This window comes from Caloenas nicobarica, chromosome 18 (assembly GCF_036013445.1).
Source record: "Caloenas nicobarica isolate bCalNic1 chromosome 18, bCalNic1.hap1, whole genome shotgun sequence".
Taxonomy (NCBI): Eukaryota; Metazoa; Chordata; class Aves; order Columbiformes; family Columbidae; genus Caloenas; species Caloenas nicobarica.
This window is the reverse complement of record NC_088262.1, coordinates 1286520-1309779: the sequence shown is the minus strand read 5'-3', so window position 1 is coordinate 1309779 and position 23260 is coordinate 1286520. Positions and strand designations below refer to the sequence as shown.

General features: G+C 60.9%; 1 protein-coding gene across 2 annotated transcripts in view; it reads right to left on the bottom strand.

Moving 5' to 3' along the window:
• SDK2 (sidekick cell adhesion molecule 2) overlaps window positions 1-6791 on the bottom strand; it is a 44980-nt gene extending 38189 nt beyond the window's left edge. For both annotated transcript variants that reach the window (XM_065647731.1, XM_065647732.1), the window contains exon 1: window positions 6035-6791. In XM_065647731.1, the coding sequence (XP_065503803.1) occupies window positions 6035-6113 (79 nt within the window). In that variant the 5' untranslated portion in view covers window positions 6114-6791. The remainder of the gene's footprint in view (window positions 1-6034) is intronic.
• Window positions 6792-23260: the final 16469 nt, after the last annotated feature.

Below are 23260 nucleotides of genomic sequence, written 5' to 3'. Positions count from 1 at the left end.
TCCCTCCCCAGCGCCGTCCCCAGCCGGAGCTTCATGATCTGCCCAGGGATGGGGATGCTGGACCCACACAGGTCCTGCTCCTCTTCACCTTCTCCCAAGCTCTCGGTCCGACCCTGTGGTCCAAGCCCAAGCGAGGAGGAAGAGGAGGAGGGGAAGCACTGAGCACCCCACCATGCCGAGACCCGGGGACAGCCACCCACACAGCCCAGCACTCGATGGCTCCCAACCAGGGAGACATGGGCTCTGGGAAAGGATGAATGAGGAACATAAATGACTCCATAAAACCCCAGTTAATGCTCAGCCCCTGCCCTACATTCAGCCCAGTTTTCTTGCCCAGCTGCGGCTCACAGCCAGTGAACCAGGATGTGCTGGGGGGGACGCAGCTCTGCAGGATGCAGACAGACAGACAGGCTCGCCCAGCCCTGCAGACACGGGATGTGCAGGCGGGTCCCCAGCCCCAATGGCCTCTGGCACAGGAGATTCACACACCCAGGAGCGGGCAGACGCACCCCGATCAATGAAGGGGCTCTAAAAATAGCATTTCCCTTCATCACCGTGTGTGAGCCACGAACACGGCCGTGCTGCTGAGTGCCGGGGGCTGCACCCCCAGCCCAGGGCTCCCACCAGCCGGGGTGACCCGCTGGCCACGGGGGACAGCCAGAGCCTCCCCCACGCCACACGTGTCCCCACTCCAAGAACCACAAGGGACATTCGCCCTTGGAAGCCAGGGACAGCAGGACCCTGCCAGGCACCCCAACCCTTGCCGGTGTCACGCACAGAACGCGGTGTCCTGCAGAAACCCCTCCAGGGACCAGCACTCCCAGCAACGATCCCCATCCCGCTCCGGATGGACCCGGGCATTGCTGCTGTGGGGAGCCAGGAGGGCTCAAGGTTACAGACGAGGACTCACAGGTTGTCATCTTACCCAGCAGTGCAAAAAGCAATTAGTTATCGCAGCTAAAATTAGCCCAGCAGTTTCGTCCTGCTAATGGTCAAGCTCATCAAGGTTTCCCTACACCGGGGGCCTCCGCATGGGCAGGCGGTGATTGATAAGAGCCGACGGAGCCGTTCACATGTGCCCGTGCGCACGGGGACACCAGCAAGCACCATGGTCCCCTTCCCACCATACCCCCGACGCCTCTGCCCGTGCCTCAGTTTCCCCGCCAGCTGCCCGGGGGCAGAGGGAGGGCTCCCGGCACGCTCAGGACAGCTGGCCCAGAGCTGCCACACTCCGAGGTGGACGACGGGGACAATGACCGCTGGCAGGGAGGGCAGCTCCGGCACAGGGGGCCCCGGCATGCCTGGAATTGCCACTACACTGTCCCCGCCGCCAGCCGGGATGCCCAGCTGCTGGCACATGGCAGCAGCTGGTCCCAGTGCCATCCCCAGGCCATGGTGGCTGCTGGCCAGGAGATGACACTGATCCATGCAGGGAGGTGACAACCCAGAGCAGCCAGCAGCTGCCAGTCACAGCATCCCCAGGGACAGCCCCGAGAGCCCCACACGCCCCAAGTCTCCATTCCTGGGGGGCCAAGGGTAGGGGTGCAGCCACCCCCTCAGAGTGGGGAGACAAAGGGGACCAGGGACCAGCTGCAGCCTGGGAATGTCCCCTGCCCTGGGCCACGTTCCCAGGGATCAGGTTACCCAGTTCCCAGGCAACCCGAGCCCGGCATGGCTTTCCAGGCGCAGGCATTCCTGCACCCCGCGGGGCTGGGGGCGCGGGGACGGGGGCCGCCGAGGGGGCCGCTGCCTGCCCCGGGTGCGGGCAGGTGGTCGGCATCAGACAGGGGAGAAGGGCAGGAGGGTGAAGCGTCCCTGGGAGTAGGGTGCACAATGCACCCCCAAAGCATCACTAGGAGCTGGGGGGGACACACACCCTGACAGCCGGTCCCCAGCCCCACACAGGTGGCATTGCCGGCATGCCCGGGGTGCGAGGGACGCCAAGCAGGGCCGACGAGGCAGCGAGCTGCTGCCAGCACATTCCTGCCTGCTGGCGGGGCGCAGCGGGAATGCACCCTGAGTCCAGATCCACCTCCGTGGATGGCGCCATGGTTTGGAAACCCCAAACCAGAGCAAACATGGGGATGGGGGAGGTCCCTGGCATTGCCACCGCATCTCCAGCCACTTCAAGTGTCCCTGGCCCCACGTCCCCTCCAGCAGCTCCATGCAACACTCCCCTGCAACAGGGGACATCTCCTGTCCCTTGGGAGATCCCCGGACACCCCTTTGCCCCCAGCACCCACCACCCTGAGCCAGCCCGGCCCCACAAGGGTGCAGGATCCCCACAGGTGCTTTGGAAGACCAAAGCCCAGTGCCATGCGCCAGGGTTGTGTGACACCGGCAGAGCACCGCGGCCACCGGCCCCCACACCAGCCCCGGCACAACCCCAGGGGCTCCGATCGCCCTTCGTTAGCACGATCACATCACCACTGACAGCAGCATATTTATTACTGGCCTGGCACTGACCATTTCTCACCCAGCGACACGACTTGTTAACAAGCTCGGGGAGGTGACGAGGGCTCAGAGGCGAGGGGATGTACCCCAGCTGGGACCCAGTACCCAAAGAATATTGCCCCCACACAGCTCTGCACCCCGGTCAGAGCGGGGCCTTATTTACTCCAGGCAACAGCCCACACTGCTGCTAAAAACATCAGTGCACCCCCAAACAGTTTGTGTAGGGCCTACAGTAATGTGTGTTGTGGCAGTTCTTTCATGAGGCAGAACCCAGACACACCAGGGTTCAGCTCCAGGCATGGGCTGGGACAAGGACATGGTTTGTAAAGACCTGCGAAGGTGGATGCAGGGTCACTCCTCATCACACCCGCCCCGCGGGCACCTTGCGAGCCAGCCTCCCTCCTCCCGGCTTTAATTATCAGCATTTTCCCAGGTTCACAAGCAACTGGCATCCTCCTGCCTCCTTCCTTCCCTCTCCCCTCCAGCTCCTTCGATTCACTCCCGCTGAGCAGAAATGCCACCGCAGCCTAATCCCCATCACCAAGGGACAAACAGCTCTGGACGCTGCCACCCTGGATGGCACCGGGGCAGGAGCCGCTCGGCCGCCCCAGCCCACCCATGTGTGCCCAGGGGAGGGGGCTGTGAGCCCACAGCCCCCCCTCCCCGTTACGGGTATCAGGTCATCAAAATTTCATTGCTGCGCCTGGTCACTAATGGCTTCCAAAGCAGCATCAAATTTTAATCTTCCTCTCCCATAAAAGCCACTTTCCTTCCCAAGCCAGAGCTTCGCACGAGGCCACCGGGTAACGTGCCGGCCGTGCTCACGGGCAAAGGGGAGCCAGGGCAGGGGCCCCCCACGCGCGACCAGCCCCTCCCTGCTGTCCCCGGCACCGAGGGCACCGGCGGCACCTTCACCAGAGCCCTGGTGTGAGCCTGCCACCAGCACCACGTCCCCGGGCGGGGGCTCAGCCCCTGGGGGTCCCACACGCGGACATGCCCAGGCACCACGCATGGGCGCCAGAAGGTGCCGGCACCCCCACTCCAGCCCCTAATAAGCCTCTTTGGTGGAAGCTGCCCATCTCAGGCCTCTGCCCCAAATCCCGTCTGGAACCTTAAGCCTCCCAAATCCCCCCTTGGGACTGGCAGCAGCCTCTGCAATCCCATTAGAGGTGCTGTGCCAGGGTGAGGGGTCCTGGGCCACACCCCCCGCCCTGCGTGGGGGGAAACCACATCCATGGGGGTCACAAAATCTACAAAAAGTGGGAAGGAGAAGGCTCGGACCCCCCCAGACACCCAGTGACTCTCAGCTCTTGGAGAGCCCTTTATTCTCTTGCTTAATTGGCCGAAGGCACCTTTGCCGCAGGCGTGGGCTGGCTGGGGCAGGGGGCTGCCCGTGTCCCCCCCGACCACGGCACAGCCCCCCGGCCGTGGCACCGGCACAGGTCGCACTGCGACACGGCTCCCACCCGGGCGGCGCTGACTGATTCGCCTGCCACCCAGCACCGCATTCGGGTCGGGGTAATTAGCGCGAGGCCCCTGATCAATAAGTTATTTTTTTTTGCTGTGGGTAATTAATAATTACACAGCACGGATGGTCTGTAATTAAACTTCTATCCCCTTCTCTCCCCAGCAGCAAGGGGCCTTTGTTTTACCAACCGCAGGTATTAAAGTGTTTCATCCTGTGCCCGGGGAGCCCCCGCACCCTGGCCGGGAAGGTCTCACCCTGTCCCCTCCTCCTTCCCGGCTCTATTGATCCCATTTTCTTTGGCTGCCAGAATCAATAGCGCCAGCACAAAGCGCTGCTGCCTCCGCTGCCCCTCGCTGCCAGCCCTGACGGGATGCCCGCGGGGGGCTGCCCTGCCCGCCCCACCGCCGTGGGGCTGAGTCAGAGCCTGAAGCCGGGGAGCCTGCCCGCACACCCGCTCCGTCTCCAGCTTCCTCGCCCCAGCACCGAGCCCACCCCAACGGGCTGCCACAGCAAGCGTCAGCCACACACGGGCACTGGGTACCGCAGCCGGGGAGGTGACCCTGCCAGCGCGTCCCCGGTGCCATCCACGGCAAGGGAGACTGGCACATGCCAGGGTTTGGCAATGCTCCCTCTCTCCGTGACTCTGCCGTGGGCAGCACCGAGCAATGTCACACCGCCCGCGAGGACGTGACACACGCCACAGGGAGCTGAAGCCGCAAAGCTCAGATCCTGCACAAGGAGAGGGGGGCAAAGCTCTTCTCCACCCCACAAGAGGGCCGAAGCACAGACAGCCCCACGTTTTCCACCCCATGGCGCCAGCCCAGAGCCCCACAGACAAATAGCAGGAGATTCGGTCACACCAGGAGCCCGTCCCGCAGGCAGGGAACAGACGGACCACGGGGGACCCGCCAGCCGGAGACGCCAGCCAGGAGAAGAGAAACTCGGCAAGGGAGTGAATCAATCAAAGAGACCTTCACAGCTCCCCACACAGGGCCTGCCCGGATAATATACTGCCGCTTTAGATGTGATGTTCTGAACTTAATTACTGAGAAATTACAGCAGTGCTGGGGGAGGCTCAGGGGGAGCGGGAGGACGGGAGCGCACAGGGACTTCTGGCTCCACTTGCTGCCACAAACAAGGGCAAGAAATGTTGTGGCTGAGGACCCCCCGTGCTATGCCCCGCTGTCCCCCCGCAATTCGCAGCCTGGATCTGCTCAGTTCAAGCGGTGGGGACAGATGTGGCCGTGCTGCAGCCCTGCCAGCCCGGAGCCGCCTCCGCAGCCCTGCCGGGAGCCTCGCCGCTGGGGAGGGGACAGGACCCCAGGGCTCCCCCAGCATCGCTGAACCCCAGCTGCACCCAGAAGGGCCACAAGCTATTTCTACATCCCTCTCAGGTAGCGTAGCAGCTAAAAGCACAGTGTCATGCCAGAGCCCCAGAGGCGAGGAGCAGAGAGGGGCTGGCGGTGCTGCCTCAACCCAAGGGCCGGCTGGGAGCACAGGGAGCCCCGGGCACCCACGGGGGCTCAGGGCTGCGGACCCTTCCAGCCCCAGCCCGCTCTGAGCAGCCGGCTGGTGGTCGATGGGACCAACACCAGGGCAAGAGCTGCTCCCTGGGAGCTCCCCAAACTTGCACCCCAGGTCTTGTGGTGCAATCGGGGTCCCCCGGGAGGGGGTGAAACGGGTGCCTTCAGCCCCCACCAGCCCTAGGGGATGCTCAGCCTCCTGAAAGCGGTACAGGGCAGTCTCTGCCTCATGCTCAGAGCAACAATTCCAACCCCATCCCCAGCCTGGGGGCAGCTGTGGGGCAGGGGGAGGGAGGCAGAGCAGAGCCTGCTGCTCGCCCCCGTCGAGCGCTCCCGGACACCGCGCCGTGCTCAGCACTGGTGGGTCCCGGGCTCCAGCTCCAGGGGGGGCTTCTTGAACCCCATCGATGCTGTGCCCCCACACACACAGCCCCTGGCAGGAGCTCCGGGGCCGCCTCGGTCTCCGGCTGGCACAAAGCTGGGGGCTCGGTCAAGGGGGGCAGCGCTGGGAACCCCCCAACCATTCACGGTCCATCTCAAAGATCAAAGTCGGAGCTGGAGGGTGCCCCCCCACCCCGCATCCCCTTACCTTGGGCACCGGCTCCCGGGGGGCCGGGCAGGGCGAGCACCGCGAAGCACAGCAGCCCCCAGCTCCCGAGCCGGGCCATGGCTGCGCCGAGTCGGGCTGGGGGGCAACTTCCCCGACTTTATAATCCGGGGGGCTGCGGCACCAGTCCTCGCCGCTGGTCGGGCACCGGGGCGTCCGCCGGTTCAGGGACCCCCGCAGCAGCGCTGCTCAAGAGGAGGCGAAGACGATGGGGTGCAAGGCTCCTGATGGGGCAGCAGAGGGTCCGCAGGCAGCTCCTCACCATGTGCAACTTCCCCGGGGACGTGTGGAGCCGGGACCCCCAAATCCAGAGCGGGGGCGGCAGCCGAGCCCCTCCCCAAGCGTTGCGCCTCGCGTCAGGGCAGGGGACGGCAAGCGCAGGGCTGCGCACCCCCGGCCCCTCCTGCCCGCCCGGGCACCGTGGGGGCCGGGTCCCCGCCGCCCGCCGCTCCCGGGGCCGAGCGCACCGCAGCCGCTGAAAAGTTTGGGGTCGGGGGGCGGCAGGCGGCTCCTCCCCAGCACTCAGCTCCTGTCTGGGGCCATCCTTGCCTCGGCGGCTCCGGGCGACGCAGGGGGGGCTCTTCCCCCGTTGCCTCTCGCTGCGCCCCGGCACCCGCGGGGAACAGGGGAAAGTGCGGCAGCGGCGCTCTGCGGCGCGGGGTCCCGCTCGGAGCCGCCGGCGGTGCGCGGCGGGCAGGCTGGCGGCGCCGCGCCGTCCCCTCTCGGCGCTCCAGCCGGCTGCCTGCTCCTCCTGCGCGGCTCGGCGGCGGAGTGAGCCGTGGCGGCGGGGCTCGGCGGAGCCGGGGGCAGCCCAAGCCGAGAGGCGGGGAGACGGCGCGGCTCCGAGCGCTACCCAGCGGCCGCGGCCGGGTGCGCACGGAGCCGCGGGGGGAGCGGGCGCGGTGGGCGCGTCCCCCCGGCCGCCCCCGGTTCGTGCTGAGCGGGTCCCCCCCGCCGGTGCCCCCGGCAGTGGAAACAGCAGCTCCCCTCTGCAGCTTTCGCTTCTCCGAGCGTTTCGAGCCGCCCCCGGGCCCTCCGACAGCACTCAAAGCATCAGCAGCCAGTTCCTGGGAAGGGGACACAGCGTGTCCCCAGTGGAGCTCAAAAGCACAACGACTCACTGCCAGAGGATTATAAAAGCAAGCGTTTTAGGGTTCTCAAAAAATAAAATCTCTAACCCTGGAGATGAGCCAATGGCACCTCCCAATAACATACCACCTCTTCAGGCCTGATCCTGCAACTCCTCAAGCTCAAATTTCCCAACAGGATCAGACCTTAAATGCATATCCTTCAAAGATGTCTGTACTTTATGCCGGTACAGTGCCTTGCATTAGGTGGGGGAGAGCAGCTCAGTCAGAGCTGCTACCAGGCATTAACACCCAAGGACCTAAACTGTCTGCACAGAAGGAAATATCCATCCTGAATGCTGGATCAGCCTCCTGAGCACATACAGTACCTCTGAGCCAAGTGACCTGCAAGGATCAGGGTGAAATGAAAGCCTGAGCAGATTAGCCTGAAGCCAGGCCCAGCACCACCGGGTCAAATCAGGGCAGGGACGGAGGGAGCGCTTGGCCACCAGCATCAATACAACTGTGTGCGTTAGTGCCCGGGCACCGGTGTGCATTTCCACTACGTTATACACACTCACGTGTAAATCAGGCACAGTCCTTGGGGGGACAACGCCTGTGTGCACGTTGCATATCTGGAGAGCTACTGCCAAATCTCCCATCGACTTCTTGAAGAGAGACTGAACAATAACCCAGCACTTGCCCACCCCAGCATTAATCAGCTCCGTGGCCGGCATTCTCAACCAAGATGACGGGGATCAATGTGCTGTGGGAGGCTGCAATCCTGGCTTGCCCCGAGGTGTTTCCCACCGCAGGCTGGAACAGGCAGGGGTAGAGGCTGTCCTGGCAGAGCTGAGCTCAGCCCCGCACTGTGGGCTGGGACCCTGCTCCCCGGGCACCGACACACGTGCTGCAGTGGGGAGCAGCCGTGATATGCTCAGCACGCCCTCAAGGCCCTGCGGGATCAGGGCTTTGTTCCATAAAGAACAAGAATTCCTGTCTCCAGGGCCATAAATTCAGCGCCTGCCCCTGGTGCCTGCACTGATTTATGGTTATTACAATTAATCTTGCCGAGGTGTGAGCCTTTTATTACCCACTTGCACAGGTACCTGGTTCCCCACAGTCACCCAGGCAGACTGGTTGAGTTTTGATCTTGCAGCAACACTCGCGCCAGAGCACGTCCTCTCTGGTAGCACAGCCCTGCCCGCTCCCTACCAGCTCTCCTCAAATCCATCCAAACAGGAGCAGGTTCCAGCACATAACACCACAGCCGTCTCCAGGAGTGGGTGGAAAAACCAAGAGCTGCCCCGTACAAAGCTGGCACGTCCCAGGGATCAGACTGTGCAACAGGCTCTGGTGGCACCCACGTTGCCACCTACCCACTGGCCCTGAGGACGTGCCAGGCGATGCCTGGGTGGGAGGCTGTGGCCCCCTGCCTCACACACAGCACCTCTCCATCTCCCATGACTTTTGGCCTGATAGTCCAGCAACATCACACAGCACATTGAGAATCCCAACTTCTGAGCCACAATTTGTGGCAGCATCACTTGTAATTACACCAGGAACCACGGTGACACACACACACACAGACCATCTGTGACTCTTGACCCTCCAAGACTCTTCTGGAAGGGATGAAGATGCACAGGTCTCCAGGTGCCCAGCAGGGTTTGGGCTTTTGAGCTGCTCTCTAGAAACCCCTGAGCTCTGGTGCAGGGGTCTCAGACCCCCACCGGCAGCAGCTGACCTAGGGCTGCTGCTGGAGACCTTGGCTAACGAGGGGTTCAGCTAATGAGGGTTCGCCTTGTGTAGCCGCCGCGCCAGCCCCGCGGGCAGCAGAAAGCCGCCTCGAGCCTATTTGTAGATTTGAAAGCTGTTATTTTGCCTCCTGCTTGAAGAGGGCGCATCAAAGTCAAACCCAAAATACATCGCTGGGCTTGAATTAAAAACTCTTGTCTGAAACCAAGGCAAGTTCCAAAAAAAGATCAAGGGTTTATTTGAAATGTAAAAGTCTTTGCTGGGATGTCAGGCACTTTGGGGACCGAGAGTCAACGCTATCCCAAGGCTACAAGGACAACAGCCAAGAGCTTCCCTCAGCCCTCCTTGGCATCCCTCATCTTCCTCAGACGAGGCGCTGTCTCTTTCCCAGCAGCATCGCTGTTCCTTGAACAGGAGAGCAGCATCCCATGGGGAACACCATGCCCTGTCTGAGCTCCCTGCTGTGGGGAGGGGCTGGGAGGGCAACGAAAGGCGACAGAATTGCTGCCCATGAGTGAGAGACTCCAGGAGCTCCAGCCCTTTCTATTACAAAAGGGGAGAGGAGGCAGATGAAACCACAGGCTGTCAGCACTGACACTGGGAAGAGAAATTGGATAATGGATGCAGCCTCGCAGACAGAGGTATAACAAGCTCCCACGGGCAGAAGATGAAGCCAGACCTACCCAGACTAGCAATAAGGTGCACGTTTCCAACCGTGAGGCTGCAGCAAGACTCCCCAATACTGTTTTTGTAATTAAGATTTGAAGTGACTTTTTAATTTCTCCAGAAGCATCTGCTCTCCTAGAAGAGTTAATTCAGGGCAGTGCTGAAGGCCACAAGCGATCTGTGATCTGTTAACTCCTCTCTTTAGACCTGGGCAGAGGACAGGTCCCTTCTCCCCAGCAGAACCATGGCATGGGGTGAGATGCAGCCATTGCCCACCACTGGGCTGGGGGGACACTTCCCAGACCCCTAGAAAAGCCACACACAGGAAAACTCAATTGTCAGCAGGCCTGAAGCTGCCTCCCCATGAAAGGCATCAAATAGGGCTCCATGCTGCCCTCGGATGCTGTGCAAGCAGCCCTCCAAACCAGCTCGGAACAGAAATATCTTAAATATTTGATGTCTTTAAAAAATACTGAGAGAAAGAATAGCAAGAGGAGCGATCCCTCTCCCTCCTGCCAGCACTGCTCCTCTTCCCGGCCCGGAGCAATCTCCCAGCATCAGCTGCTCACGGCATCTCAGCCCAATTAAGATCATCCTTCAAGCCCAGAGCAAGAGCACGCTCGGTGCTGGGGGGACTCTGAGCTGGCAGAGAGCAGAGCAACAGCATCTCCCCAGCAATGGCTACAGGAGCCCCATTCCCAAGCAGGATCTGGCCCTCTCCTTGGAGCGCGGCGCTTTTGGAACAAGCCAAGGAGGGACAGAAATTTCCCCAGGAGACTTGCCCATGGCTGCCCCATCTCCACTGAGCCCAACCGCCCCTCATCCCCCCAAACACGAGGGTTTGGCACACACGGCACCACCAGGGACTCCCAAACCTGAGACAGCACTGGCATTAAAGCTGCTTCTGCTCTAAACGGCCTCTAATTGAGCACCTGGAGACAGGCTGCACCTTCCCCTCACCAGCAGGCAGGAGGTGCAGCTGGAGAAGAGACATTAATCCCAGCAGCCGTCCTCCGGCACAAACAGGAGCCTTTGCTCCAGCACAGAGCTTTTATGAGCCTTCCCGCAGTGCGAGGAGCTCAGGGCAGAGCTGCTCAGGCTGCGAGGGGGGATTCTGCCCCCTGCACACAGCAGGAGGTTGGGGATCCCGGCTGGCTCCCCACGCGCTGCTCCAGGTGAGCCCCACGGCAGGGGAGACGCCGTTCCTGCTGCTCCAGACCCACGGCCCTTCCTCAGCTGGGGGCTCGCGCTGGCGAATCATCCTCCAGAGCATCTTCTCAAGGCTGCAGAAGCATTTCTAAACGTAAAACAACCCAAAGCTGCGCCCGCAGGACCGGGAGCCCCACAGCTCTCAGACACACCAACTGCTCCTCCACCACCCCGCAAGGCTGAGTTTGACTTTTTTGCCAGCTGCAAAGAGCCAAGAGGAGCCCCCCAGACAGGCCATGGGGATATCTGGCTCCTGTGTACTGCCAGGTAAAGGTGTCACCAGCTTTAGGGCAGCAAGCTCAGCGCCGACCCCACATCCCGATAGCACTGGTGCAGAAACACCCGCTCAGCAGCACCAGCCCCTGCCAACAGCCCAGACCTCAAGGCTGATTTTTAAAACAGGAGATTAAAAATTTAAACTAAGGCTCTGGCTCATTTTAACATGATTTCTTAACATTTAAAGGCCACCTTCCTAAGCATTTCTTGAGAACAGCACCTGGGGACCAGCAGGGTTTGCTGGGGGCCAGATCCAAGGCTCTCAATCACACGCTTCCAGGAGCTGAGGGTTAGAAAGCACTTGCTGCTGAACCCCATGGCCAGGCTGGGGGCACCGGGAGCCCCCCCAGCTCCGCTCCCCTCAGCCAGACCATGTGCAATAAACACGTTTCTGACCCCCAGCTCCACACATGCTTCAGTGCGTGACGCTCAGAGAAGTGGCTTTTTTGCTGGGCGCTCCAGACCCAAAAGCAGAAGACTTGTGCAGGCACCAGCTCACTTTTTAGGCACACGTATCCCACCTGCTCACACTCTCCCCCGCCCCCCTGCCTGTGCAATCACTGCACTGAAGCACATACAGACACACGCTGCAGCCCTGGGCACCGCGTGCACCCCATGGCACAGGCCGTGGCCAGCAGAAGCAAAAGCCCCTTTTACCAGGCAGCACTTGTGGCTCATCCCTCACAGAAAGGACCAGGACCAGGACCAGCTCCAGCACCTCCTCACCCCAGCACAGAGCTGGGCACTCCCAGCAGCATTTCAGAGCAGCAACACAGAGCCCAGTGCCCGGTCGGGCTCTTTTAACTCCTCTGCCTTAAGCTGGCAGATTTAATGCACCTGCAGGTTACACCCCTCCAGGTGTGTGCAGGCAGCAACTGCAGCTCCCGTCTCCCCCCATTAAGAGGGGAGCCCCATCTCCAGCATCAGGACAGGACCCTCACTGGGGGCTGCCAGCCCTGCTTGCAGGATTGAGCCTCTGCCCGGACCACGGGCAGGGGGCTGCCAGCTCCGTTCCCCCCTGCCCACCATGGGCAGTTGCACACGTTTGTCCCTAATATTACATAATTAGGAAGCCACAGAGATGCCCCCAAAGTCGCCAGCTGCTCCTCAGGGCCATCGGGAGGGTGGCAGAAGGGTGACCCCCCATGTCCGTGCCCGACGCACCCCCTTTGCCGTGTCCCCCCAGCACGTGGCGTGGGCTCCTCGCCGTCCGGTGGGCAGTTTCCCAGCACAGGGTGCTTCAGGTGCTGCACTGATTTCCAGCACTACAGAATTAGCTGATAAATAATGGATAATAATAGGAGAAATAGTAAATAATATATTTACAGACTTGCATAATGAATAACACTGAGCGCGGGCTGCACGGGCGATTGCTGGTGCTCGGCAGAGCCGGCTGCTGCAGCGCTGCTGAACCGGCAAAGGGGAGTGGGCACCCGTGGGGACCTGAGGAGGGGGATACCCGGCTCTGTGGGGCTCCCAGAGCCTGTCCCCCCAAAATCAGCCGTTCGCTCCCCTGCTTGTGTTCCCACGAAGCCCCAGGGGCACTTTAGGGAGATGTAATTACCAGCTCCTCAGTCAACCCTGTCAACAGCAGCAAAACCTCAAAAGTGAATTACTCCATGCTTGTGGGCAAAAAATTGGATTGGGATGGAGACTGTGGGGGAACCCGGGCGCGGGGTCCCTGCCCAGCACCCCCCATGCCGAGCCCATCGCACCTGCAGGGTTTGCTGCTCCCCAGGGCTGGGGCGATGGGGGCAGCGCCGGGGGTCGCCGCACCCTGAGCATCGCCCCGTGGCACCCAGGGACAGCTCAGCCTGGCGAGGTCCGGTGCAGTGACACCGGCTGCCACCATGTGCTGTGGGTGGGACGGGGACCGGCGTGGGGTCATGCGGAGCCCTCGGCAAATGGCTTGTGCCATCACCGGCCGGGAGCGAGGCGGAGAAATCCGTCTTCCTGCCTGCCGGATAAAACGGCTACATTTCAGATAATTCCAGATAGTAAATTTTTTGAGTCCCTATAAGCTAAAATCAATATTGGCACAACTGTGCGTCATTAAAAACTAAATGAACATGACAAAGCCAAACTGCTGCCTATTAAACAAATGAGTTTTCTATCCACATAGGCACAGCAGGTTATTAAATTCTTTATTACAGGAGCGTTGGTTTTTATAAAAGGGAGTGGGAACACGTTGGCCTGCAAGGTGTGCTGCCGTGTGCCTGCCCTTCCCGTGACACTGGGACACGTGGTACTGGGAGCAGAGTGGTATGTGGGGCAGCCCTCGGCTTTCAGAGCTCAGTGCATGTGGGGCAGCCCAGCCCCAGCCCCACACCAAGTCCCGTGGGTCTCCTCAATGGGGCTTTGCAACGAGGAAAAGCCGCCATCATAGAATCATAGGATCATTTTGGTTGGAAAAGACCCTCAAGATCATCGAGTCCAAACATTAACCCACCCCTGGCACTGCCCCATGTCCCTGAGAACCTCATGTCCATCTGTCCAACCCCTCCAGGGATGGTGACTCCACCACTGCCCTGGGCAGCCCGTTCCAATGCCCAACAGCTCTTTGGGGAAGAAATCGTTCCCAAGATCCAATCTAAACGTGTTATCTTAGAAGTCCTGGGAGTGCCCTCCATCGTCTGCAGGGTCCAGGAGGACCAGGCTCTGCCTGTCACCTTCGTCTGCCACCATCACTCCCCAGTGTCACCGGTGCCACCACGTTGGACACCCTGCCAGGAACCCGCTGCCTGTCCCCATGTGATAATTTCAGTGTCCTGATTGTGTCCAAGTTCTCACTGCACACCAGGAGGTATAAATATTAATAGGTGCTGGGTGAGTGCTGGGAGGAGAATGGAGCGGGTGGAAGGGGCTGAGGCTGCTGTGTCCCCCCCGCGCCGGAGCCGGCAGCCAGGGGCTGAGCCGGGCTGCGCTGGGAAAGGTCAGCGTGCTCAGCCATGGAGAGCAGAGCGCTGGGGGCAGCTGCTGCCTGAGCTGCTCCGACAAGTGCCCCTGGCTGCGGGGATGCTGGGGAAGGTCTTTCCATCACCTTCCTCCGGGACAGACCCCCCCGCCAAACACGGGGCCGGCAGGGTGAACAGGTGCAAGCCCGGCACCCACCGAGCAAGTCCCACAGGCTGTGCCGAGCTCTGCACCTGGTTTGCACCAGCATCGCCTGATGCCAGGTGACACACGGTGACCTGCCCCGTGTCCCCAACCTAATCCCGGCTGGCTGGGCTGCCCTGACAGCTCCCAGGGCCTCGCTGCGGTTTGGTGGTGATGAAATGTGCTGACACACCAATTTCTGCCTTCCCCGTGCCACCCCACCGCTCTCCACCGTGACCCTCTGCGGTGGCAGCATCCTCCCGCTCGGCACAGGGGGCTGTGCCGCCTGGCACCGGTGCCAAGACGGATTGCCCCACTGCGGACAGCACGAAGCAGCCCAGCTCCTGCCTTGCACGGACTGGTGGCACCCAGGGCTGTCACTTGGAGACCATCAGCGGAGTGTGAAGTTCACCTCTGCAAGGAGAAACAAGTGGAATGGAAAGTCGTGGTGAGAAGCCAAGTGTGGGATCCAGCTGCGGTCCCCGACCCGCAGCCCCCCTGATGCCCTGGCAGCATGATGGATGGCACGGTGGCACGTGTGCTGCATCCCTCATCTGGGGTGGCCCTGGCCAAAAGAAGCCGCACGTCCTGGGATGCCGGGTACATCGCGCTGCAGGCAGAGACATCCATCCCGCCCCTGCTGAACAGACGCAGCGCCGGCCGGGAGGAGTGGGAGCTGCTGCGCGAAGTTTTATGGGGCCTGAATCAATCAGTGGGAATCCCATAAAAGTCGGTGGGTATAAATGGGCTCCTCAGATAGGTTTTGACATCCAATTGTCTTTTCCATTTCAGTTGTCATAAAGCAATGCACACCCATCTATACAGCAGGAGCGAGAGTACACACTCAGCAATACTGATGCTCAGCCACGTGTACGGCAAAGCTCGACACACGTGCAGAGGGGCCCCGGACACATACGTGTTGCACAGGGAAGCGCCCTCGCCCCTGCCAGGGACCCGGGGATGGTTTACCTGCCATTCCCCACAGCAGGGCATGGATGACAGGGGATCAATTTGTGAGGCTATTTAGAAAAAAAACTCATTTAAAGAGAAAAAAAAATAAAAGACCCTCCAGCACCCAAACATTGCTGCTGTATCCCAGCTGCATCTCCATCGGCACGATTCAGCAGCCAGGGTAAGAGCCTGCGAGGAATCCCCCTCCTCCCAGCCAGCACCGCTCTCTGCGGAGACATCTCAGCTACAGGATTAGGTGCAAAGTTAGATGAGCAAGCAAGTCATACATCATCTCTGTGTAAATCGTTTGCTGGGCTTGGGTACGTGAGCATCGGGGGCTGGGGATGGAGAGCTGCTTGTGTGCGATGGGCAATTTGCACCATGAGCAGAGAAATGCAAACCCAGAGTGATGAGGGAAAGTGATTTCCCAGCCACATGGTTCCCAGCCTGCCCATGGACTTTATATTGCTTTTATTTTGCCTGTGATTAATTGTCCCTGAAAGCACCACAGCCTCTCCATCACACTGTCACACGTCACCCTCGGCCATGGCCAAGGACCCGTTTGGAGGATGAGGAGCAGCAGCAGCAGCAGCAGGCATGGGAGAGAGGGGAAAGGAGATGGAGGGGGATCTCAGAATCGCTTCTGGATAAACAATTATGGATGATTTCTCTCTGCCCATCTGGCGTGCGGGAAGAGGTGTGCAGGAATGAAACAGCCAGCTTTGGTGCCTCCTCTTCCTCCTCCTTCCCAGTCTTGTACTGAAGCCAGTTAGTAAATGCGAACTAAAGGAGATGGAAGGCCTGGGGGACAGGGGGGCTGCATGGTGCGGTGTGGTGCAGCGGCACAGCTGCAAGGTGTCACAGCGTGGCACCGGCGTGGCACTGGGGCCCTTGCACATTTCAGTTGCAGCCACTGTCCCCATCACAGTCTGTACTGGAGACCTGGCACCCCTGGGGTCTCACACCCGAGATCTGGCACCCGTGGGGTCCCACGCTGGGGACCTGGCACCCCTGGGGTCTCACACCCGAGATCTGGCACCCGTGGGGTCCCACGCTGGGGACCTGGCACCCCTGGGGTCTCATGCCAGCTGGCGGGAGTGCTCCCCAGCTGGTAATTCACAGCCAAGCCGCTGCCTTCCTTCACAAGCCATCTCATCTGAGCGCATGGCCACAGCAAGAGGGATTTATCACCTCCCCGGGTGTCGGATCCCCTCTGCGGATAAGGTGGTTTATGCAAACAGACGCCAGCCTGTGTCGCCTGCTTATTTCTCTCTCTTTGACTCGCAGCTCATCATCGGTTACGGTGGTGACCAGTCACCTAAATCACCCGGCTTTGCTCTCGCTCCCCGCTTCGATTGATGCCGTAATTTTTCTTCTCTCCAAACATGCACTTGCCAGCTGTAGCTGTGCCGGGGAGAGGGGACCTGGGACTGAGGGGCTCTGAGGTGGCACCTAATCTGTGGGGCACTTTGGATCTGCAAAGGGGTCCCCAGAAACCTGCACCCCGGAGCTAACCCTGCTTGTTCAGAGCAGGCACCAGAAAGCACCAGGTTCACGCTCAGCAGACGTCGGCATACCCTGCAATCTCGACAGACTAGCAGGGGCTTGTTCCCCGCCTCGGCATGGGCCACGGCACGGCACGGCTGCCCTCTGCCAGGCTCTGCCGCTTTGGCAAACAGCTGCTTCCTTCTGGCTGCCGTCAGCGCCGAGGGCCGGGAGCTGCCGAGAGCAGCGCGGCTGGGGCAGCAGCCATGGGAGGTGCGAGAGGGCTGCTTTGGCACAAGGGTTGTAATTAAACTCACATCAGGGTCCTCTGGTGTGCTGGGGCAGGATGCTCCAGTGCTGGGTGCTGCTTAATTTTCCCGTACCATGCTCGCATTTGCTTTCTTCATTAAATGTTCCGAGGAGGACACCAGCGTCCCAGCGGGGCTCAGGCGGGATCTACTCCTGCATCACGATGCTGCAGGGGACAGGAGGACCGTGGGCTGTGCCGGACCCGAGCATCCCGACTTGAGCCTCTGCCCGAGCCCAGCACTCACCGGCTCACAGCCAAAGGCAGCTGGAGGGGAACACAGCGCGTCGTCTCGCAGCATATGTGAGCGGAGAGCGAGCGGTCCCCAGGCAGCGCGGCGAGCAGCCGGGCGTGCACCGAGAGCTGCCTGCCAGAGTCTGCAGCCCTGCCAGCGCCTGCCTGCCTCCACCGCCCCATCCCCTGCCAGCTCTTGTCACCACTGCCTGCACGGGGGGTGATGTGCACCGATGCGCCATGCTGGGCTCGGCCCCTGGCATCGCGGCCAAGGACATGGCACAGCCCCGTGTGGCACCAGCTGCAGGGCAGGATGGAGCCGGAGGTCCCCAGAGCCACCGTGACCCATACAGGGTGGGATGCTGACCACACAGGGGAACCCAGCGTTGGCAGCCAGTGACCCTTGTCCCCTGTGCCATGCAGATGTGACCCCAGCCAGACCATGGGGACACATGTCCCTGGGTGCTGGGTTCAGTGGGACTGACTTAAACGAATTTCCAATGCACATCCCCCTCCACGAGGTCTGTCCCTAACATCCCACTGGCACCCCAGGACTCCCCACGCCTCCCCCCACTCCAGAGCTGGCACGGGCTCCCCGGTGTGTACCAGTAACAAGCTTCTCTTAAATAATTGAATTCCTCAAATCGTTCCCTTTTCCCTCCGGTTTCGGTACACATTTGTCATCGTGCCATTAGGCAGACGCTTTGCTCGCATTTCATTTATTCATAAGCGCGACGGTGGCTCAGGCAGCAGCGATGAGAGCGGAGACAAGCGCGACCACTGGCATGGGACACGGTTGTCCCCAGCACTCCTGGCTCTCACAGTGGCACCGGGACGGTGTCAACACCAAGGTGACAGTGGAGGATGGGGCCTCAGTGTGTCCCCCATCACCCCAGTGCTGGTGGGGAGGCGGTGGGAGGGATGGAGCTGAGACTGGAGCGGCAGGTACCCCACGGACACGTTGCTCCGGAGGCATGTGCCGGTGCCAGCGCCAGGCAGGGGCTGCAGCCAGCTGGCTTGGCGTCAGGCTGGCGTCAGGCCGTGTCTCCGTTCGCGTGGCAGTGGCCAAGTTAACCCCTGTGCACAGAGCTGGGCCGGGGGGGCTGCAGCCCGTGGGGCAAAGGCACCAGCAGCACTGGGGAGCTGCCCTGGGCCGTGGGCACGCGTCCTGGTGATCCCCCCACCAGCAAGACCTGCGGTGCCAGAGCTACACCCCATGGCAGATCCCCTCTCCCTAGGGCTCCCAGAGTGGCGGGGGCACAGCTGGAGGTGTGGGGGCTCCCTTGGGCACTGCTGTCCCCCAACCCCTCCCTGCTTGAGCATCCCACAGCCCGGATTTCCTCAGTTTCCCTGCAGCGCCTGTGCTGCTGGAGAACAAAGGGCTCATCCTGGCTCAGGCAAGGGATAGGAAGAGCCTCCAACAGCATCGCAACCGCTGGAGTGCCGGGACCAGCCCCTCCGCACCAGGAGCCGTCACTCGGCAGCAGCCGGCTGTGCCGGCACAGGCCGGGCTGGCAGCAGCAAAGCCGCCGGCGCGGAGTGCGGCTGATGAGAGAATCGTGGCTCCAGCGGGGAAGGAGCGGACGGGAGGGAAATAAAAGCAAATGACATCAGTGCTGGCATGGGAGCCCACGCCAGTGAGCTATTTTGGGAAGGGCCGGGCCGGCAGCGTGGTTAAGCGCTTGCAGATGTTGTTTTGTGCGGCTCGCAGGGCTCCCGCCGGGCAGGGATGCTGCCAGCACCGGGGGTGCGGTGGCAGGATGATGTGGGGCTCGCTCCTCCACCCCATGGCACAGGGTCCTGTCCCCGGGGACCAGGGGAGCCCCAGCACAGCCTGGGGGTGTTGGACGCCTGGATCTGGCTCTTGCACCACGGTGGGGACAGTAACCCCCGGCACAGCCCCGCTGCCACCGCAGCTGTGTGGCGTACACTGGGGCAGCTTGGGGACTGGCGGTGAGGGACACGGGGTGCCTGGCTGGTGACCGGGACATGGTGGCATCTCAAGGTGACTGGCAAGGGCAAGGAAACAGAAACCTGGTGGTTGCCATGGTTACCACTGAGCATCCACCAGTGCAGCTCCAAGCACGTGGAACACCCGTGTTTACTCACTGGGGTGGGTTGTAGGAGGAGAGGAAGGGCTGACAGGTCCCAGCTGCCCCAACCACAGCACCATTTGGTATTGGGGAAACTGAGGCACAGCCCTGCCCCACCGTCCACACAGTCAGCACTGGCAGGAGCCCTTTGCTGCACGTTCGGGCACCAACACAGCCCTCACTCCCTCGAGGGCAACCAGGGCACCCCGATTTGCACGGTGAACTGATCCTGTTGGCTTCTTTGCAAAGCACGATTTGGGGTGAAGGGTCCAGCCTGGCGAGGGCTCAGACCAGGCCAGGCTGGGGGGGTTTCATGCCCATCAGCCCCAAACGCCACCTCTGAACCCCCAGCCGGGATCTGGACTCGGCTCCACCTGCCGAGGGCTGGAGCCCAGCTCAGTGCCAGGATCTGACCCCGGGTCCCCGTCACCCTGAAACCAAAAGCAAAGCAGCTCAGGGTGGAACGGAGTCAAATGAAAGACGTGGCAGATGTTTTTCCTCTTCCCAGCTCTTTCTTCACTTACTCGGGGCACGAGGTTGGCGGGTCCCTGTCCTCGCTGCCACCCGTGTCACCCCGCGGTGCAGGATGACAGGCATCGCGCTGGCAGGTGGCATTTGCCAGCTGCCCCCGGCCGCTGCAGGAAATCAGCGTCTCCGCCACGCTAGGCAGGAACAGCCCATTCTTTAGCTGCCTGCCGACAGATGTTCCTCCGCAGAATAATTTGATGGAAAAACAGGGAAGGGAGCACGAGTTTTGCTAGCAACATCTTGCTTTAATAAAAAAACAGGAAATAATGTCGGAGGAAGGAAAGACGTGCCCAAGTTTATCCCCCTCCAACACAGAAACGTGTTTAATATGGGGAGAGCCCGTGACCCTGGGCTGCCTTACCTGCCCTGAAGGGATTCTTGTATAAAATCCTATTTCCAGCCCATCCCGGCCCCCAGGACCGTCCCGACACCCCGAGCACGCCACGGGTGTTTGTGCCGGCACCGCGTGGGCGGGCGATGCTCCGCGGTCCCCCGGCCGTGCGGGGGCTTCAGACTGACCCGCGCCACGTCTGACACCCGCGATTTATAGCCCAGCTGGGCGGCCAAGTCCCTGCGCAGCCTCCGAGGAGCAGCCAAGGACAATCCAGTCCCGGTCTGGCCCCCCAGCAGCCCCCCCAGCCCTGGCTCCCGGCCCTGCCATAGTGGGCAGAGAGGGTGTCCCTGCGCCAGCCGGCACCCGGGAGCACCCCGGTGACACCCGTCCCCAGGGTCCCCAGAGAGCCCTGGAATCGGGCCGAGGGGAGGAGGAGGTGGTCACCCACGGGCCCTGGCGTTCATCACTGCTGAATTCCTGCTGCCGCACAGCCGGCTGCCAGCAGGGACGGGATAGGGAAAGGAGCAATTAATAACACAGGCAGCTGCTCCAGCCACGGGGCCACAGGCAGGCTCTGCATTCCCATCCCCATTCCTTCCCCATCCCCATCCCCATCCCCTTCTCCATCCCTGTTCCCATTCCTTTCATCTTCCCCAACTGCATTCTCTTCTCCTTCCTCAACTCCACCCCCATTCTCTTCCTCAGCATCATCTCCATTCCCATCCCCTTCTCCATCCTCATCCTCTTCCCCTTCTGCAACTCCATCTCATCCCATCCCATCCCATCGCATCCCATTGCCATCCCATCCCATCCCATCCATCATTCCCACCATGCTCCAGACTCACTGCCACGTCATTCCCGCCGGAAAGCGGCTGCAAACGGGAGCCAGGGCCAGGACGCAGACACCAAAAGGCGTCATGGTCCCCAAGGAGAACAAAAATCCCCTGGGGGGAGGAGGGGGAAGGAGAAGAAAAGGGAACTAGCAGGGAAAAAAAAAGTTCAATCAGATTTGTAAAGGGCACAATTTACAAAATCCATCACATATTTTACTAGGCTGGGATTTACGGATTAGCCTGTAATACTTAGGTGGCTTTTTGTAATAAAACCCTGAGCTGCAGCAGCCTTGGGAAAGGGAGAAGGTGGAAGAAGTCTCCTCTACATCCCATGCTCATTTTCCCAGCATTTCCTCCTTTTTTTTTCCTTTTTTTTTTTTTTTGATCTAGGCAGCTCCGTTAATCTGGGCTTTATCTGCCTATGGAGAAGGACTGAGCTCTTTATTGGATTTTTGTCAAGAATAAATGATTTAGTTTGGGATATCATGGAAATGGTTTCTGTGGTATTACACCATCTAATAAATGAAACGACGGGAATCAATTCCTCCCGTGCAATGCGCTCACCAGGCTGCGGGAAATGTGCCCCGCGCCTACATGCCACTGCAACCCAGGGACATGGGTACGGCAACGGCATGGTGAGTATGACGATGGCATGGCGAGTACAGTGATGGCACGGTGAGTATGGCGATGGCACAGTGAGTATGGCACAGGTACAGTGGGTATGGTGCAGATCTGGTGGATATGGGGCAGGTATGACAGAGATGGTGCAGATACGGTGAGTATGGTGCAGGTATGGTGGATATGGGGCAGGTATAGCAGGTACGGTGCAGGAACAGCGAGTACATCCCAGGTAGGACAGAGGGCACCTTCCCTGACCTTCCCCACATCTCCCCGGCCGTGCCACATTGTCTCCCGGCACCCTGGATGCCCTGGACCCCTCCGAAGGAGCGTGCCGGGGGCTCGCTGCTGCACCAGGGCAGGGGCTGAGCCACGTCTTGCCTTCCCGGCACATCCGGGCACTGCTGGCATCAGCATTGCTCACCCGCGGCCACCCAGCCCCAGCCCCGTGGGCAGCACCGGGGTCAAACCCAACCCACGAACAGGAAAAACCTGCCGAGTGCTACCGAGGAGGACATCGGTGTGGGGTCACCAAGCAGGAACGTCCCTGCTGGGGACAAGAGGGACAGGGCAGGGGGAAGGGAAGTGGAGGCGCGTTTCCCTTTCAGGCAGGATTATAAAAACCATCACTAAAGTTCTTCTTAATCATCTTAGCGCAGACCTCATTAGGGAAACGAACTTCAGGGCCAGGAGCACGCCCCATCCTTTCTTCCTGGGCTCAGCCCCAGGGGGAGCAGGGTCCCCACATCGGGGACTGGGGAGAGGGTCTGTGTCCCCTCCTTGCCACGATGCCACCGCGACGTCCCCACGCTGGTGCAGCCCCGGCACCGCGGCAGGGCGGGTGGGCAGAGCCTTTGAAGCGATGGAGATGAGTGGGTGTGCTTGTGTGCACGATAACAAGTTATGAAGTCAGCTAATTAAGAAAATCCTTTGGGGACTGAAAGTCCCTCAGCTGTCAGGTCGGTGTGGGAACACAAGCAGCCTCAGCCAAGGACCTTGGGGATGGGGGTTTTGCAGCAGCCCCTGTGAAGCCACCCCTGTTCCCATCCCTGTCCTGTCCCATCAGTGGTGCAGGCAGAGGGTGCACAGCAGGACGGGGTCCCAGGGACACCCCGGTCCGTGGGCACCCAGGAGAGGGTGAGGGGCTGCCCATCCCTGCCTGCTCCAGGGTGTGGAGGAACCCTGGAGACCATGGTGAGTTATTGCTGCAGGAGATGAAACTGCTAATAAATCCCCGGGCAGAAGCTGGGAAGGTTAAAACTCCATCTATAAAGGGAGACAATGATTTATAAAGTGGTGTCCAACTTCTCTTCCCCACCATGGGGCTCTTGGGCTGTCAGCTGCCCAGGGAGGAGAGCTGGGGCCGGTACCCATCTCACCCCATCTCACCCCATCCCACCCCATCCCATCCCATCCTATCCCTTCCCATCCTATCCCTTCCATCCCATCTCATCCCATTCCTTCTCATCCTATCCCTTCCCTTCCCATCCCATCTCATCCCATCCCATCTCACCCCATCCCTTGTTACCAAGGGATGAAGAAGCACCTTGGGCAGCCCTGGGTGTCAGCAGGACCTGCTTTGCCACCCCTGCTCCCGCCCCCGCCATGCCAGCACCTCTCCCCGCGCCGTGCCGCAGGTCCCGCCAGGCACACACCGACACACGGCAGCTGGGAGGGAGCAAACCAAAGGATAACGCAAGGCAGCAAGCGGAGCACAAGAGCCTGTAAGTCACCCCCGCCCCAAGACGCTCATCAA